At 33.7% G+C, this 16,281-nt stretch overlaps 1 protein-coding gene across 2 annotated transcripts in view; it reads left to right on the forward strand.

Annotated features, from left to right (window-relative positions):
* The first annotated feature begins 8,044 nt into the window (after positions 1–8,044).
* Positions 8,045–16,281, forward strand: part of LOC139511561 (choline transporter-like protein 2) — a 34,974-nt gene continuing 26,737 nt past the window's right edge. The window contains exons 1-3 of one of the 2 annotated variants that reach the window (XM_071298397.1): positions 8,045–8,303; positions 12,284–12,332; positions 12,917–12,990. In XM_071298397.1, coding sequence (XP_071154498.1) covers positions 8,273–8,303; positions 12,284–12,332; positions 12,917–12,990 — 154 coding nt within the window. In that variant the 5' untranslated portion in view covers positions 8,045–8,272. Of the gene's footprint in view, positions 8,304–11,648; positions 11,759–12,283; positions 12,333–12,916; positions 12,991–16,281 lie in introns of those variants that run through there. The other variant, XM_071298398.1, reaches the window with a different exon arrangement.

The following is a 16,281-nucleotide window of genomic DNA, read 5'->3' on the forward strand; positions in this document are numbered from 1 at the left end:
GACACGGAACCACGGGTTCTGGTATCATGATGGCTGAGCAGGTGGTGAACAGGAACTTCTACAATATGGTTTATTATCTTGTAGAACATGATGACTCTGCTCCTGGCTCTCCTATGTTCCAGTGGTTCCCAACCTAGTTGCTGAGTCATTTTAGTCACACAACCTGGTTTTCTCGAGAAAAAGTCCCCCATTACGAATCTAGCAGCCTGGCGTTGTACGTTTTCCAGTTGTTGGATTTGTTGTTGCTGGTAGGGATCCCAGACAGCGCTGGCGTACTCGAGGACGGGTCTTACTAAAGTTGTGTAGGCTTGACTTTTTACTTCCTGAGGACAACTCCTGAGGTTCCTTCGCAGGAATCCAACAGATCTGGAGGCTTTGGCTGTGGTCTGGTTAATGTGCTCACGCCAAGACAGGTCCTTGCTGATGTATAAGCCAAGGTATTTCCCGCCTGGGACGCTTTCAAGGGTATGGCCATGCAGATGGTAATCGCATATGGTGGGTTTGCGTTTCTTGCTGATATGGATGGTGGTGCATTTTTGCGGGTGGAACGCCATTTGCCAATCATTTCCCCATTTTTCTAATTTATCAAGGTCGTCTTGTAGCTTGGTGGAATCGCTAATGGATCGAATAGGACGATATAACAGGCAGTCATCAGCAAACAATTTCACGCTCGAGTTAACCGATTCAGGGAGGTCATTGATGAAGACAAGAAAGAGCAGGGGCCCCATTACTGTACCTTGTGGTACACCAGAAACTACCTCTGCTTCGTCTGACATTGTTCCCTCCACTAGAGAACATGTTGTTTCCTACTGTTCAGGAAGCTCTCCACCCATTTGAGAGTATAGTCACTGACTCCATAGTATTGGAGCTTATGGAGAAGTCGCTTGTGTGGCACCTTATCAAAGGCTTTGGCAAAGTCTAATAGTATTGCGTCGATTTGTTGGCCATCTGATAGTCCATTTGCCAGTTCATGAATAGTGGCAATCAGCTGAGTCTCACATGAGCGTTTTGTGCGGAATCCATGTTGGGCTGGTGTTAAAATGGAGTGTTTTTCTAGATGTTCCATTATCTTCGAGTGGAGTATGTGCTCCATCACTTTGGAGCAAATTGCTGTTAGAGACACAGGACGATAATTTGCCGCAGTACTCTTGTCTCCTTTCTTGAAGAGGGGCACCACATGTGCCATGCGCCAGTCATCTGGAACTTGCCCAACATTAATTGAGAATTGAAAGATGTGTGCAAGAGCAGGCGCTAATTCTGATGATAACTCTTTAAGGAAGCGAGACGATATCGAGTCTGGTCCTGTTGCCTTGTGTGGGTTTAAATTTTTAAGAAGCTTGGCCACACCGATGGTAATTGGTGCCATTTTGGGACAGGGACTAGGTCCCTTATCTGGCATTGTGTTTGTATCCTCCTCTGTGAAGACAGATTTAAATTGGTTGTTGAAGATATTAGCTTTTATCTTCGGGTCGTTGTGGATCAATCCGTCGGTGTTCCTAAGTGGAGCCACACCTGAGGCTTCCTGTTTCCCACTTTTCACGAAGGACCAAAACTTTTTGGGGTTCTGCTTCGCTTCCGGGCTAATGATGTCTTTAACATAATTGCTGTGAGCCTGTCTGATGTTGCGTTGACATTCTGCTTTAAGATGTTTATACCTGCGAACGTCTCTAGTCAGCTGTAGTGTAGTACAGAGTTTGTATGTGAACATTATTTTTTACAAGAATTGAATACTGTAAATCAACAAATGTGTTGCTATTAAAAGCTGACTTCACGAATAACTTATCTAATCAGTTGGTTCTGAGACTACTAGTCTCAGGTTGGTTCTTTATGTTTAAATCATGCAAATTCAGAACATCATTAACATATATATAACATAACTAATCAGTTAAAGAGAAAATGTAACGTTTGAAGGAAAATATTTCTTATCTTGTAACGGCATTCAAATAGCTTACTAGCTGTCTTAAAACGATTTCGGTGCCAAACATTAAAGCAGTTTTTTTCTTAATAAACTGAAAAAGCTAACAATATTCCACACTTTGAGCATTTCCTACTACACTATTGTTTACTATCCTGAAATGGAAAAAATAAACAAATAGAGACGACCGCTGATCCCGTTTCATTTACTGTCAGGATTACAATTTTAGTACATATCACTGTATGATCATTTACTAACTAATCATTTACTAATGTACTGTGTATATATATATTTCAGGTATCAGTCATCCTTATTATTAAAGATATAAACCTAGGAAGATGTTGACTCTCATTTATGACTGATACAAATTATCTTCAAAGATCTTCAAAACTTTTCCTGATGAACACAGATTCAACACAGAGTCCGTTAGCATAAAGCATCTTGCATCAAAAATCAATAATCCAAAATCAAGGTCACATGATGTTGACTCTCATTTATTTACTATAATTAAAAATGCTATAAAACCAGGTTCAGACCACCATTTTCTACATAAGTACCAAGTCAGCAATATAACAGTTATTATTAATTCGTTCGGTGTGTTTGAGCTTTTTAATTTGCCATTTGATTAGGGTCTTTTCGTTCTGAATTTTCCCGGCGCAGGGATCAAAATTTCTGTGATTTTACTTTCTATATAGAAAGATGCATTAGAAAAACTTACATAGATGTATTTAAGACAGAAACTTAGGCCGAAAATATATTATCAATACATAATTTTATTGAACATTAATACAAAATATTTTTTCAGATATTACTGAAATGGAACTGAAATACCTACAGCTAATTTTCATAAAACTCAAATTTTAGACTTTTTTGAACTCATCTTCCCCATCGAACTTGTTATAAAGGATAAAACAGAAACAGTACAGTGAAGTCTGAATCACATCTTGATTTACATTGTCATCCAGAAGTTGAAAATGAGCGTCGGTTGACTGAAACGGCAAAACTTTACGACATAATAGATGATTTCAGCTTTCAAATTGTGGAATTTACATTTCTATTAAGCAACATTTGAACAGTGTCTGCATACATTGTATATATCTCCCAGTTCATACGATATTCTAGGGCTTGTGTCTCCTGTCAAGATTTCCGTTATAGAAGGTTGCCTCTCACAACGAGGATAATAAACCAAGAGTTCCAAGTCAGTTTAAACAAAATTGTATTTTTTTTCAAAATTGCACAAAATACAATTATACAATTGAAATACTGGGGTACGGAAACAAGAAGAACTTATATAAATCCGTCTCCCTTTTTAAAAAATGACAAAATAAGAACACACAGTATAAGAAACTCTTATAATGTAATTTTCAATTCACATTACATGTTTATTCTGTGGTTTCCCCGTTACCAGGGCCGTAACTACCTATGAGGCAGGGGAGGCAACTGCCTCCCCTGAATTTTCTACACCAATTTTTTTTTTTGAAGTAATAAAATGAAATATTGACAATATGTACACGAAGAACTTGAATTTATATTATAAACAATACAAGTTAACAGTTTTAACACTGTTATCATGATACGTGATATATCTGTCATTTTCCGGATTTTTGATCGAAAGTGAACCGTTTCAGTATATTTTTTTTTCGTGTGGCGGTCCGTCTGTTATTCAGTATTCGTACGAGAACACATATGAAACTTTGCTGTCGACAATTTTGAATAAACTTAACTATTCACATTTATTTAGGGGCTCCATTAAGCAGAGGAAGTTCCCTTTGTATTGTGAATCTTTTATGATATCTGAAATTCGTTACCGACTGAATCAGCTGTTGGGTCATTTTTTAACGTCTCCCGGCCGATCGTACGAGAACATTATGGTAAATGCCTTAGTAGTTAAACACTCCAATTCGTTGAAGCAGAGACTTTCTAAACTAAGTATATACTAGTTTAGAAAGTCCCTGGTTGTAGTTATATACATGTCTGTTCAGTTTTGAACAATATTGAAATTCAAGGTCCTCGACAAAAAAAAATCTTGCTTTCTATGATCTTGCTTTATATGTTTTTTTAACTGACCAGTTTGATTTCTAACAAAAATATCTTAAAATACAGATACTAATTGTTTGCATAAAAGTTGCTTCCAGGATCCAGCAATACTGATGTTTCTTAAACATGTTAAAGTAAGTAAATCGAAGGAAAACGGGTCATTTTTAGCCATTTTACTGCGAGAAGAAAATGTTTAAGGGGGCCTCATTCGGCGGCCCCCAAACCCCTGCCTCCCCTGAAGTCGAACCCTAGTTACGGCCCTGGTTACTCAGAAGTAATTTTAATCGAAAATTGTGATCAACTCTTTTTTTTATATATATAATTGTGGTCTCAGTAACAGTATTTTTCGACATGGTATTGTTTTTATTGTTTGATTTTTCTTCTGTTTGTGTTATAAATTTAGAAGCTCTCATAGAGTTTAGTTATTTTCCTGTGCTCATTGTAATGTATGTTTTGGTATCGTTCCTTTTGTTATATATACCTTGTCGAGAAAAAAAGGAGATGGACTAAGATACAAAATAAGACCAGTAAAAATAAGATAGTAAAACCTCTCCGCGTGCTTGCCAAATGTCAGGAAATATTATAAGTAAATGTTTTTTATTTAACATTTTATTTTTTAACCGTTTGTTAAATTTGGTTTTGGGAAGCCAGATCTTTTGTAGCCTTTTTTAAATTTATCAAAAAGGTTTTGGAATTGTGATGACCTACTGCTTGACGTATCATAAACCCCATCTTTCTTTTAGAACAAAATATTGATTACTATATATGCCGTTTTTTTCTAGTTTTATTCCAGTATCATTGCACTATACCAATATGAATTATACAAAATATACAAGAGTACTCGAGTAACTAGCCGAACCCGTTTTATGATGACTTAAGACCCTCGTCAGTGGTAGTCTGTTTACGTCTTTAATCTATTTGTGTTCTTTAAGTAAGGACTTTGGCGTTGGTTGCAAACCTTTGGTAGCTCTGTAAAGTCGATTTACAAACGGTCTGACACAAAAAAAAAAGAAGATGTTGTATGATTGCCAATGAGACAATTTGCCACAAGAGACAAACTGACACAGAAACTAACAACTGTAGGTCACAGTACAGCCTTCAACAACGAAAATTGCCAATTCCGGATAGTCAGCTATAAAAGGCCCTGAAATGACAAATGTAAAACTAACGGCCTAGTAATGAACAAAATAATGAACGAAAAACAAATATGTAACATAGCAACAAACGACAACACCGAATAACCGGCTTCTGACTTGGAACAGACACATACAGAATGTGGCGCGGTTAAACATATTAGCGAACCCCAAACCCTCCCATAACCTGGGACAGTGGTGTACAACATTATCAACAAAATTACAGACCTGAGAGTACTCGCAGTATTGACAGCTAGTTCAAAGCAAATAACAACCAATAAGAAACATCATGCATCTAAGACAAAATTATCATTCAGTACAAATCCAACATCCAATGGATGCAATGTAAAAACGTCATAAACATATTCATTAGTTCATCATGATTGCAACTATATAAAACGACTTTAATCAAAATTTGGTCCTTTGACTTAAACATAAAACTTGAATTACACAGTATGCAGGTAAACCTTGGCATTTTGATACGGTATAAGATATACTTGATGATTCAGTTTGCTAAAAAAAAAAAAACCCAACAACAACTGTAATATTTCACAACTTTAACTTTTATATTCGATATAACTCGGACGAGTAAAGGTCCGGATCAATACTGTGCCTCTACATTTCCTAACATCTGACACCGTCGCCCATATTTCATTCGAAGATAGGGTATCAGCTGTAAAATTCACGTTCACAGATTTCACTTAAATTATCATATCTGAAAAATAAGATACTAAAACGTATATCAAAATCATAAAAAAAGTCAACAACAACAAAAAACAATTTACAATACAAGGGCTCGATAATATGTATCAGCATTTCATGTATGTTAACCTAGACGCAATATAATCAATCATCGAGGTAAAATCCGAAGACTGTCGACGATCATATATATGTACAACGATATTAACATACATATAGATATAAATAGATATATATATATATATATATATAACTAACTTACTCAGTTGGGATTTTTCTAGGTCTGTTTGATTTAATATTATAGGTTAAAATATATGTTAATGGTCGTTTTTACCTGTATGAAAATGTGTTTTTATAGATCAAATCAATTAATCAAATGGTTTACACTTGTTTTACTTTCAAGATTGACATTCTTTTCCTTTCAATAACTGAACAAGTCTAATTGATGCCGAACCCATCTCTAGCTAAGGGGTTAATGTGAAGGTATCATGCATACGTATTCTTCGAGATCGAATTATTCACTTGCAAGTGAATAATTCATCAGCGATGTTTTTTTTTAGCTTATTCTGACAAAATTGATACAAATTGGGTTCTAAAAGCGAATCATTATTTCACTGTTTTACTCCTGATCAATGATTGAACCAAATAAAAAATATCATATCTCATTTTTCTATATCTCGTAGCTAATGCCCATTAACAGCTTTGGTCATAAGTCACAGTTTGGCATGTTTAACCCCCGCCATATTCTGTATGTATGTGTCTGTCCCAAGTCAGGATCCTGAAATTCAGTGGTTGTCGTTTTTCTATGTGTTACATATTTGTTTTTCATTCTTTTTTGTACATAAATTAGGTCGTTATTTTTTTCGTTTGAATTGTTTTACATTTTCATTTCGGGGCCTTTTATAGGCTAGCTGACTATGCGGTATGGGTCCTGCTCGTTGTTGAAGCCGTACGGTATATAGTTGAACCCCCCTCCCCTTTACTCTGGGTTGGGACCCCCCCCTTTATAAAATGGCTGGATCCGCGCCTGTTGATAGTCACATCCTTGTCTTAGTAAAATAATATACTTTTTAATAAACACCCCGCTATACTAACTATTAACAGTGGCAGGTAAGCAAAACATCAAATTGCTGTTTTAATATAGATTATATGCTTCTTCTTTTTTTTAAAAGTTTTTCAAGGTTGAAGAATTGCCAGACAAGCGATACAGGGTCATTAGACCGTTATATTCCTCTCTTACTAATCAAACCGTGATCTTATACACGTAGACCATAGATATATTAGATAAACCTGCTTTAGACTTTAAAATTCTTTGTTTTATATTCACGTTTTAATCAATGTACTTATTTATTAAAGAATCTTTAATTGTTTATCGATGAAGCATACTATTACACCTATCGAGGATCAATGGAGGTTTGTCAAGTTAAATATTATTGAATTAAATATTACATTTGAACTATGCAGTTTATACGAGGTAGTTAATGCACACCTTAGCTATACATTATTCAGATTATAGGCTAGCACAGTAAGACGAGATATGACCTATGTCATGTGTAGAGTATTAGCTATTTATGCATGGACAATTTTTTAAGTTTGACTGGTTTACCATTTATTTGAGAAAAAAAAATCATTTTGATGCTAATTAAAATTCATATCTATATTAATATGACTCACATGCTCGTACATACGAGGATATCGAAATCAGAGGTCTATATCTTATTTAGATTGGTTTTGATGGGGGAAATCGAATTTGATGAACATCAGGCCGAAAACCATTAGCATGTTGAGTACTTCGAATTTTCGTGCATTAGAATTGCTTTGATCTGAGTTTCTGGTGTATCCTTTACTTGGAATTTCTGCTTAATATATAGAGCTCAGGCTTTAATATTTCCCTTATATGTAGCCAGTGCACCGTCTTTCACTTACAAAGTTCAGCTGTCGGTGTTTTAGACTTTTGCCATAACCTGCCATCCTGAACCAATCCCAGGTTTGCTAAGAACACTTCAGTGATGATTCCAGACTGATTTTCACCCGTAACTATCGACAATTAGAGTCTGAAAACTACTAGATTGATTTCAATATAACAATGCTTTAATTATTTGCCAGCTTAGTATTTATCGATTCAAACATAACTCAGATTCGTAAAAATGATATAAATGACAAAATTTATACGGGTAGATAGAGTATTGATTTTTGGTTTAATGGAGCAATCATTCTTTGTATCCCAACTGAACCTTAATCATTGAACATAACACAATTTGATCACATCCTGATTGACTTTACCTGTAGAATCAGGTTTCTTTGGAAATAAAGTCATTATTGTTCTGTTTACACCAAAGGAGTTTATTTACTAAATATTATAAACAATTAATAAATTATTTTTATAGTGTATTGATTTTAAGGATAAGCTAGATGATTCTTGGAATTGTCTAACATCTATAGAGATAGATTGGGATGTATTATTATCTACACTGGAAATATTGAAAAAATGTCGAAAACCAATAAGGTTTCGCCAGAGAGTAAGTAATTATGTTTTATTGATCTTCATCTTTTCTTGAAAGTTTGATTGATTGAGTTATTTTTTGCTTGCTACAAGTGGCAATTTTTTCGTACATATTCATGAAAATTTTGAAAATAGAAAAAAGAAGATGCAGTATGATTTCAATTGCCAATGAGACAACTCTTCGCAAGAGAGACCGAGTGACACTATAGGTCACCGTACGGCTTTCAAGATACACAACATCACAATAGATCTCTAGATACTACTAGCACCAACAAAGATAGAGACATACGAGATAACAGCGAAAATAATAAGTAGAAACAAGAAAGCACATAGAGACCAGATGTGGCAAACTAAATATTGACCTTATGATAAGGAGCGTGATTCAACAATGAACAAATCATAAAGCCCATACCGCATAGTCAGCAAGAGTACTTGGCAATTCAAACGAGAAAACAAATAGCCTAATATATAAAAGCCTATACCGCATAGTCAGCTATAAACGGCCCAAAATGACAAGTGTAGTCGTAATTCAAACGAGAAAACAAACAGCCTAATTTATGAAAGTTTGAACACAGTTCCATTCCAAATATCCATTCTTACACCGTAGCAAGCTGAATAATTCGTTACAATATAAATAATAAAGATTCTTTATGCTGAGCGCACTTGAAAACTGGTTATCTCTTCTAAATGGAAATTTTGATTTCTGCTATATACCTATCCATGCAGATGTTTCTTTCCGTGTAAGAGCAAAGACTGGTCGGATTCAGAATAATGTGTCTGAGTGGGGTCATATTTCTTCCTGTGGACGCCTATACATTGTGAACTACAAGCACGTTAAAAATCCTGTTCAGCGTGTCGATCTAGTATAGACATCAATCAACTGTCGATCACTGTATCTTGACATTTTATCTATTGTGTCTGTTTGTTTTGTTCACGTATCGTTGTCATTATAATGGAATTTGATGTGACTGTCATACAAGCGAGAGGTGTAGCCAGCTATAAAACCAGGTTCAATCTACCATTTTTACACAAAAAAATGTCTGTACAAAGTCAGGAATATGCCAGTTGTTATCCATTCGTTTGATGTGTTTGAGCTTTTAATTACGGACTTTCCTTTTTGATTTTTCCTCGGAGTTCAGTATTTTTGTGATTTTACTATTTTTATATCATTTAAGTCATGTGTAAGTATTTGTAAATCTGATCCTGCTGATCATTTTTTCTGTTTTAAAGTTTATATCTACAGCTTTCAAGAAAATACTAGGCCGGAAAAAATGAAAAAAAATGTGGTTCAAATTATCATTAAAGTGAAAAGCTCGAATTCATATAAATGTGATATTTTGCCGGCACTGTTTAAAATATCTTAATTCAAAGCCAGCAAAATAGCATATTTTGGCAATTCTATAGAAATGGCTATCATAGTAAACTTGTTATTTTGTCGGTTCTTTGAAAAGAGGGAAATTTGATATTTACTTTTGGAAAGGTCGATCATATGTAAAATGTGCACTGTTAACACACCAGAATCAAATAATTACTGACATACCAATATTTAAAACATTTATCAATCATAGTGAAAATAAGAATTTATAACAAAAAAATAAAAATAATATTGAGCATCTCAGATATATTGCAATGAAATCGTATTAAAACATGTAGCTGAAATTTATTTTTATTAATAACTGCAGAGACATATATACGTATATATGTCTCTGATAACTGTATGTTATAAGAAAAATACCCGTTTAAATTTTCATTGCATCAAAAATTTGATAAAACATTACACAATATAACAAAGTTAATCACATACATGTAGCTTAAAAAAATCAAAATTAAAAATGTTTAAATCAAACTAAGAGTTCAGGCGCGTAGCTCCATATACGCTAACACGCAGTTGCGTGCACATCGATTCAGCATGCAAAAAAAAATGGCAAAATAAAAATTTATAGATTGAATGTTAAAGGAAACACCTATGTTGTCACTTTTTTAATTGATGAAATAGCATTAAATAACGGCATTTGGTTTCAAAATAAAAGTTTTATTGGAGATTATGACAAAACCAGACATACAGTAACTTGTATCTTTTACAAGATTTGAATTTGTAAGACTCAGTCTAAGACATGTAGTTTTTGGAGCACATTTGACAGTGTACGGTTCATCAGTTTGGAATGAGATGTACCAATCGGCATTAGAATTATCAGAACCCTTCGATATCGTTGAAAATATGCCGAGGCGGTGTGGTCGACAGACTACCAGAGCCAATCACCCTGCAAACATGCCAAAACAGTATTGGAAAGTCTAATTATTTTTTGCGAATGTTAAAAACAAATGTACGATCAATAATGAACGACGACAGTTACTAGCATTACTGCATATTCATCGGCATTTCAGTTTGAATAGTGACAATTAAAGTAATAGAGAAGTTTATTTCTGCCTAGACCCGAAGAGCAGATTTTGGACAATTTTGAGTAAATTCTGTATCACAAATATGTGTTGTTTATGTATTACTCTATTAGTCTATTCAGAAGATTTATTAATAGTTTTACATTCATAAATTTTTTATAAGTCCTATCTACACATAGCTCCTTGATTAACCGAAAACCGGAAAAAAAACATTTTTCTGCATAAAAGGGTCCCAAAAATTGTTCGCCTCGCTCTGCTCGACGGTAGTTGCTTGCACATCGTTTCTTTCTAGCTACGCCCCTGGAGTTACTTGCTTTTCAAATAATAGTCCGTTCTTTGAATTGCATATGTGTAAACAAAAAAGTTAGCAATTTCTATAGATAAAAGAGTTCCATATGGTACCCCATTGCATAATATGAAATATCCTTATTGTTGCTTTAGCTGTATGGTAAGGTGCCATATGGAACTCTTGCCCCTTAGATATTCAACACCTCCCCCACCCCAAAGCGTTTTTCAAGGTATGGGTAACAAAAAAAAAAAATGCATTTCATCCGATCCTTTGTTCCATTTCTAGCCATATCAGCCATATTTGAGATCAAACATTTCACACATTTTAAAAACAAGATACCCAATTGATGATTGTGGCCAGGCATGTTCGGTTAAATTTGGTCTGGTTTCAGAGAGGTTTGTAAAAGTTAACGGACGACGACAGACAACGGGTGCCAATATATGGCAAAAAGCTCACTAGAGTTTGGGTTACTTTGGTTTTTTTTAACAAAAAAAATCTTTGATTGAATTGTTTTCACACTGTGTTTTTTTTTGTCCAGACACGCCGCAAGTCTTTCAATCCTTGGCCCAGGTGAGCTAAATAATGAAAGAGTTCCGAATGATAATTTCGCGCCAAATTTTCAATGTTTAGCTATTGTCTTTAAATTATTTTCCTGTCAGACAGGAAAATATAATAAAAAACTGAATGTCGAGAACTCAATTTGAATGGTTCAATTCATAAAAGTGGATGAGTGGATGCTAGATGGATCAGATGTGTATTTGTATTGACAGAATTGATAAAACGTGGTATATATATAAATTGGCTGCCGATATATATATACAAAAAATTGATATATATTATAATTACTATATTAGATTATATCATTATTTACTTAAAACAGAAATACCTCATACGTTAATAGTAGACTCTCCCAAGATTCCTGTGATATTGACCCATATACAATCAGGAAATTTAAAATTGTTTTGTTCCTGTGGCTGTGTTTTTTTTTATATAGTTATTGAATATTGTTCTTACAATAAACTGGTTGGGGTCATCAAAAAAATCTCTGGAAACGGAATACATATTTAGTAAAAATATTGAAAAGTGCATTTGTTTCTGACAATAGAAGCAACTTATGGTATAAGAGTGACTTTTCCAGAACATGCAGGGGCCATTTATAATTCATGGACTGACAGACAACAGATCCACATCAGAAATTAAAAACTATTTCTAGATGAAAGGCATTGTTATATGAATCAAAATTTCTATCTTGTATTGTATCAATGTTATATATATATTTTAAAAAGTCTCAATTTTTGTTTTTTTTACAGATGAAACCTTTCAGTATGATCCTGACTTTGAAGGACCAATTAAAAACAGGTAAAATTCACTCCAAAGAACTTGAAATGTGAATCATTGGCAGATCCAGGGGGGGGGGGGTGTCCGGGGGTTGGAACCCCCCTTTTTTTTTGCCGATCAATGCATTTGAATGGGGACATATAGTTGGAACCCCCCTTTGTCCTGTGTTGGGAACCCCCCTTTTTAAAATGTACATTTGTATCATTCTTTTATTACAAATGAATTAGAAACAAGTATAATTATAAAAGCCTTGAAAAGAAACCAGAATAATGTTAATTAAAATTATTTTAGCTTCAAACAATTACATTTTAACATAAAAATAAGGCAAAAAATCCCAGCAGATATTCAAAATAGTTGATATACTCAGTTGACAATGCCATGACAAAAAGATATTATCTTAACTGCTTCACAAAACACTACATAGAAAAGTAAAAACACAGCAACACAAACCCCACACAAAACTGGGGGTGATCATAGGTACTTCAAAAGGGTAAGCAGATCATCCTCCAATTTATGGCATCTATCTTGTTACTCATTGAATAAATGTCAGGGTTATCATATTACCATGGGAATTTGTATTTACCTAATTATTTGTTTATTTGCAGATCATGCACAGATATCATCTGTTGTTTGCTGTTTATTATATTTATTGGAGGACTTGTAATAATTTCATACTTTGGTAAGTATAATAGATTTATCTTTACATAGGAGGTTCATTATAATATTTCGTGTAAAATAAGTTTCCCTTTTGATGTACAATAGATAAAATATTTTCTGTTTTATATCATGTAGTAAATAAATTTGTTGCAGTTTAAGAAGCTAGGTAAATAAGAATAAAATTGCTTAATAAGTTAAATAACAAACATTTTTATACGCCTATATAGAACAAGGAATGTTTTGATAAAAATATATGAAAATTCAACATATTGTTTTAGGTGTGATGAAAACATCCACCCTTTGATTACATACATATGCAATTTTGTACGTTTCTTCATGAGGACTATAATCCTGTTTTCAGGGGTATACTTTGGTTCCCATTGTTTTAAAATATCATTAATGAAAACTTTCAGAAGTCTTTTTTACTAGGTTTGTCTTAATACTAACAAAAAATTTCTAACATTTTCTGTTGAAAGTGGTAAAAACCTGATTTTTATTGAATGCATGTTTAACAAATCGAATTCTGTTGTAACTGACATTACTCATTAAAAATTGATCATAGTTTTATTGAACTATCAGAAGGAAATAATTGCTAAATATGGCTTCAGTTTATGCCACATGCAAAGATAATTATCGGTAACTACTGGGTCTGAAAAGGAAAATGGAAATGTTGCTGTTTAAACATTGATTGGAAGGTTTTGAGGCTGGAAAAAACATGTAATTTGTTTTTGAAAAGACTAGTAAAGGCATCCAATTTAAAAATAAGGATATGTGTTATGCCGAAATGAGACTACTATATACAAAAGTTAAAATGAAGTGAATGTAAGCAATTATAGGCAACCATATGGCCTTAAGTCTGCTTTGGCTGTTATCTGCTCTTTGGTCGGGTTGTTGGCTCTTTGACACACTCCCCATTTCCATTCTCAATTTGATTGTACTTCTTTAAAACATGACCAGTATTACTAGACAAGTGCTTAAGTTTTGAGACAGTGCTTTAGTGAAAAAATAATAATGCAACACAGAGTACTAAATAGGAAAAATGTGGTTTGAGAGTTTTTGGCAGTTCTAAGTTTTCTTACATAATTTCTGCATTAGCAACAAGGATCTTTTTTTTTAATGACCTTGACTTCCATAAGGGTCTTGCACTGTGGCTTTTAGTATAAGTGCTTAATACCTTTCATTATTATTGTTAGTGCTTATAAATTTTTCATCCATTGACTAGAATAAATCAATAACATATTTCTGTCTTTTATCTCTAAGCCAATAACAAAGAATACAAAATAAAATAGATGGAAGCATGAATAAAACGCTATGCTTTGATTTTCTATTTGTACTCAAAGGAAATGTTAAATCACTCAGCGTTATATTCATTAGCAGTCAGCAATCAATTGAAAAAAAAAAAAAAAAAAACCAGGCTTTTCAATTATTTTTTCAACTGATAAAGGCTTCAAAGGTATTAGAATACATTGAATGACATTAAGTTTTAAGGAAAATAAAACATAAAAAGATCTATTAAAGATCTAGATAATCAAATTTACAACAAAATGTTGATAAAAAAAACCTGCTTATCTCAGTTCTAAACTCCTGACCAAACTTTTACTGTCTATCACTTGTATGTGTCAAGCAAATACAGAATATACTTCGATGATTTCAGTCATACAATTTATGCCGTGAAATTTGTCATTGTTATCCAATGGAAAAACATTATACACATATTAAATTTCATCACCACCATTCATCTATATTGTTGTTGTCCTTTATATTATTTTCTTTGCATGTAAATTAATATTTATTGAAGAACAAGTGTGGACACAGATCAGTGTGGATAGTATTTTTTAGATGTTTGACAGTGTGTTAAGTTAAAAAAACTCTTCATTTTTTTATGGCCCGCAACGAAGTTGTCAGTGCTATATAGTTTTACCCTTGTCCAGTATTCTGTAATTCTCTCATTCCATCATTCCATCATTCCGTCATTCCGTCATTCTGCAACAAACCATTATACATAGTTTTTTTCCAAACGCTTTCAGATGTTGGCCTGATTTTTGGTATGTGAGTTAACTATGATGAGTTACAGATCAGGTTTAAGTTTTGTTCTGCTCTGCTAATTTTTGCAGAAATTACAGGCTATGAACTTTGATAAATTTTTGAAAATCACAGTTATATAGACCATATTTTCTAAATGCTTTTAGATATTAGGCTGATTTTTGGTATGTGAGCTTAGTAAACCATGATGTGTTACAGATCAAGTTTAAGTTTCGTTCCACTTCAAAAATTAAGGGTTTACAACTTTGAAAAATGTTGAAAATCACATTTATATGGACATTTTTCTATACGCCTCCCGATTTTGAGCTGATTTTGAGCTCACCTGGCCTAAAAGGCCAAGTGAGCTTTTCTCATCACTTGGCGTCCGGCGGCGTTGTCCGGCATCCGTTGTCGTCAACTTTTACAAAAATCTTCTCCTCTGAAACTACTGGGCCAAATCAAACCAAACTTGGCCACAATCATCATTGGGGTATCTAGTTTAAAAAATGTGTGGGTGACCCTGCCAACCAACCAAAATGGCCACCATGGCTAAAAATAGAACATAGGGGTAAAATGTAGATTTTGGCTTATATCTCTGAAACCAAAGTATTTAGAGCAAATCTGACAGGAATAAATTGTTTATCAGGTCAAGATATATCTGCCCTGAAATTTTCAGACAAAACAGACACCCTGATGTTGGGTTGCTGCCCTAGAATTAGTAATTTAAAGGAAATTTTGCAGTTTTTGGTTATTATCTTGAATATTATAATAGATAGAGATAAACTGTAAACAGCAATAATGTTCAGCAAAGTAAGATCTACAAATAAGTCAAACATGACTAAAATTGTCAAGTTACCCCTTTAGGAGTTATTGACCTTTATAGTCAATTTTTAACCGTTTTTCATAAATCTTAGAAATCTTTTACAAAAATCTTCTCCTCTGAAACTACTGGGCCAAATCAAACCAAATTTGGCCACAATCATCATTGGGGTATCTAGTTTAAAAAATGTGTGGGTGACCCTGCCAACCAACCAAAATGGCCACCATGGCTAAAAATAGAACATAGGGGTAAAATGTAGATTTTGGCTTATATCTCTGAAACCAAAGTATTTAGAGCAAATCTGACAGGAATAAATTGTTTATCAGGTCAAGATCTATCTGCCCTGAAATTTTCAGACAAAACAGACACCCTGATGTTGGGTTGCTGCCCTAGAATTAGTAATTTAAAGGAAATTTTGCAGTTTTTGGTTATTATCTTGAATATTATAATAGATAGAGATAAACTGTAAAC

This window comes from Mytilus edulis, chromosome 2 (genome assembly GCF_963676685.1).
Source record: "Mytilus edulis chromosome 2, xbMytEdul2.2, whole genome shotgun sequence".
NCBI classification, from domain to species: Eukaryota; Metazoa; Mollusca; class Bivalvia; order Mytilida; family Mytilidae; genus Mytilus; species Mytilus edulis.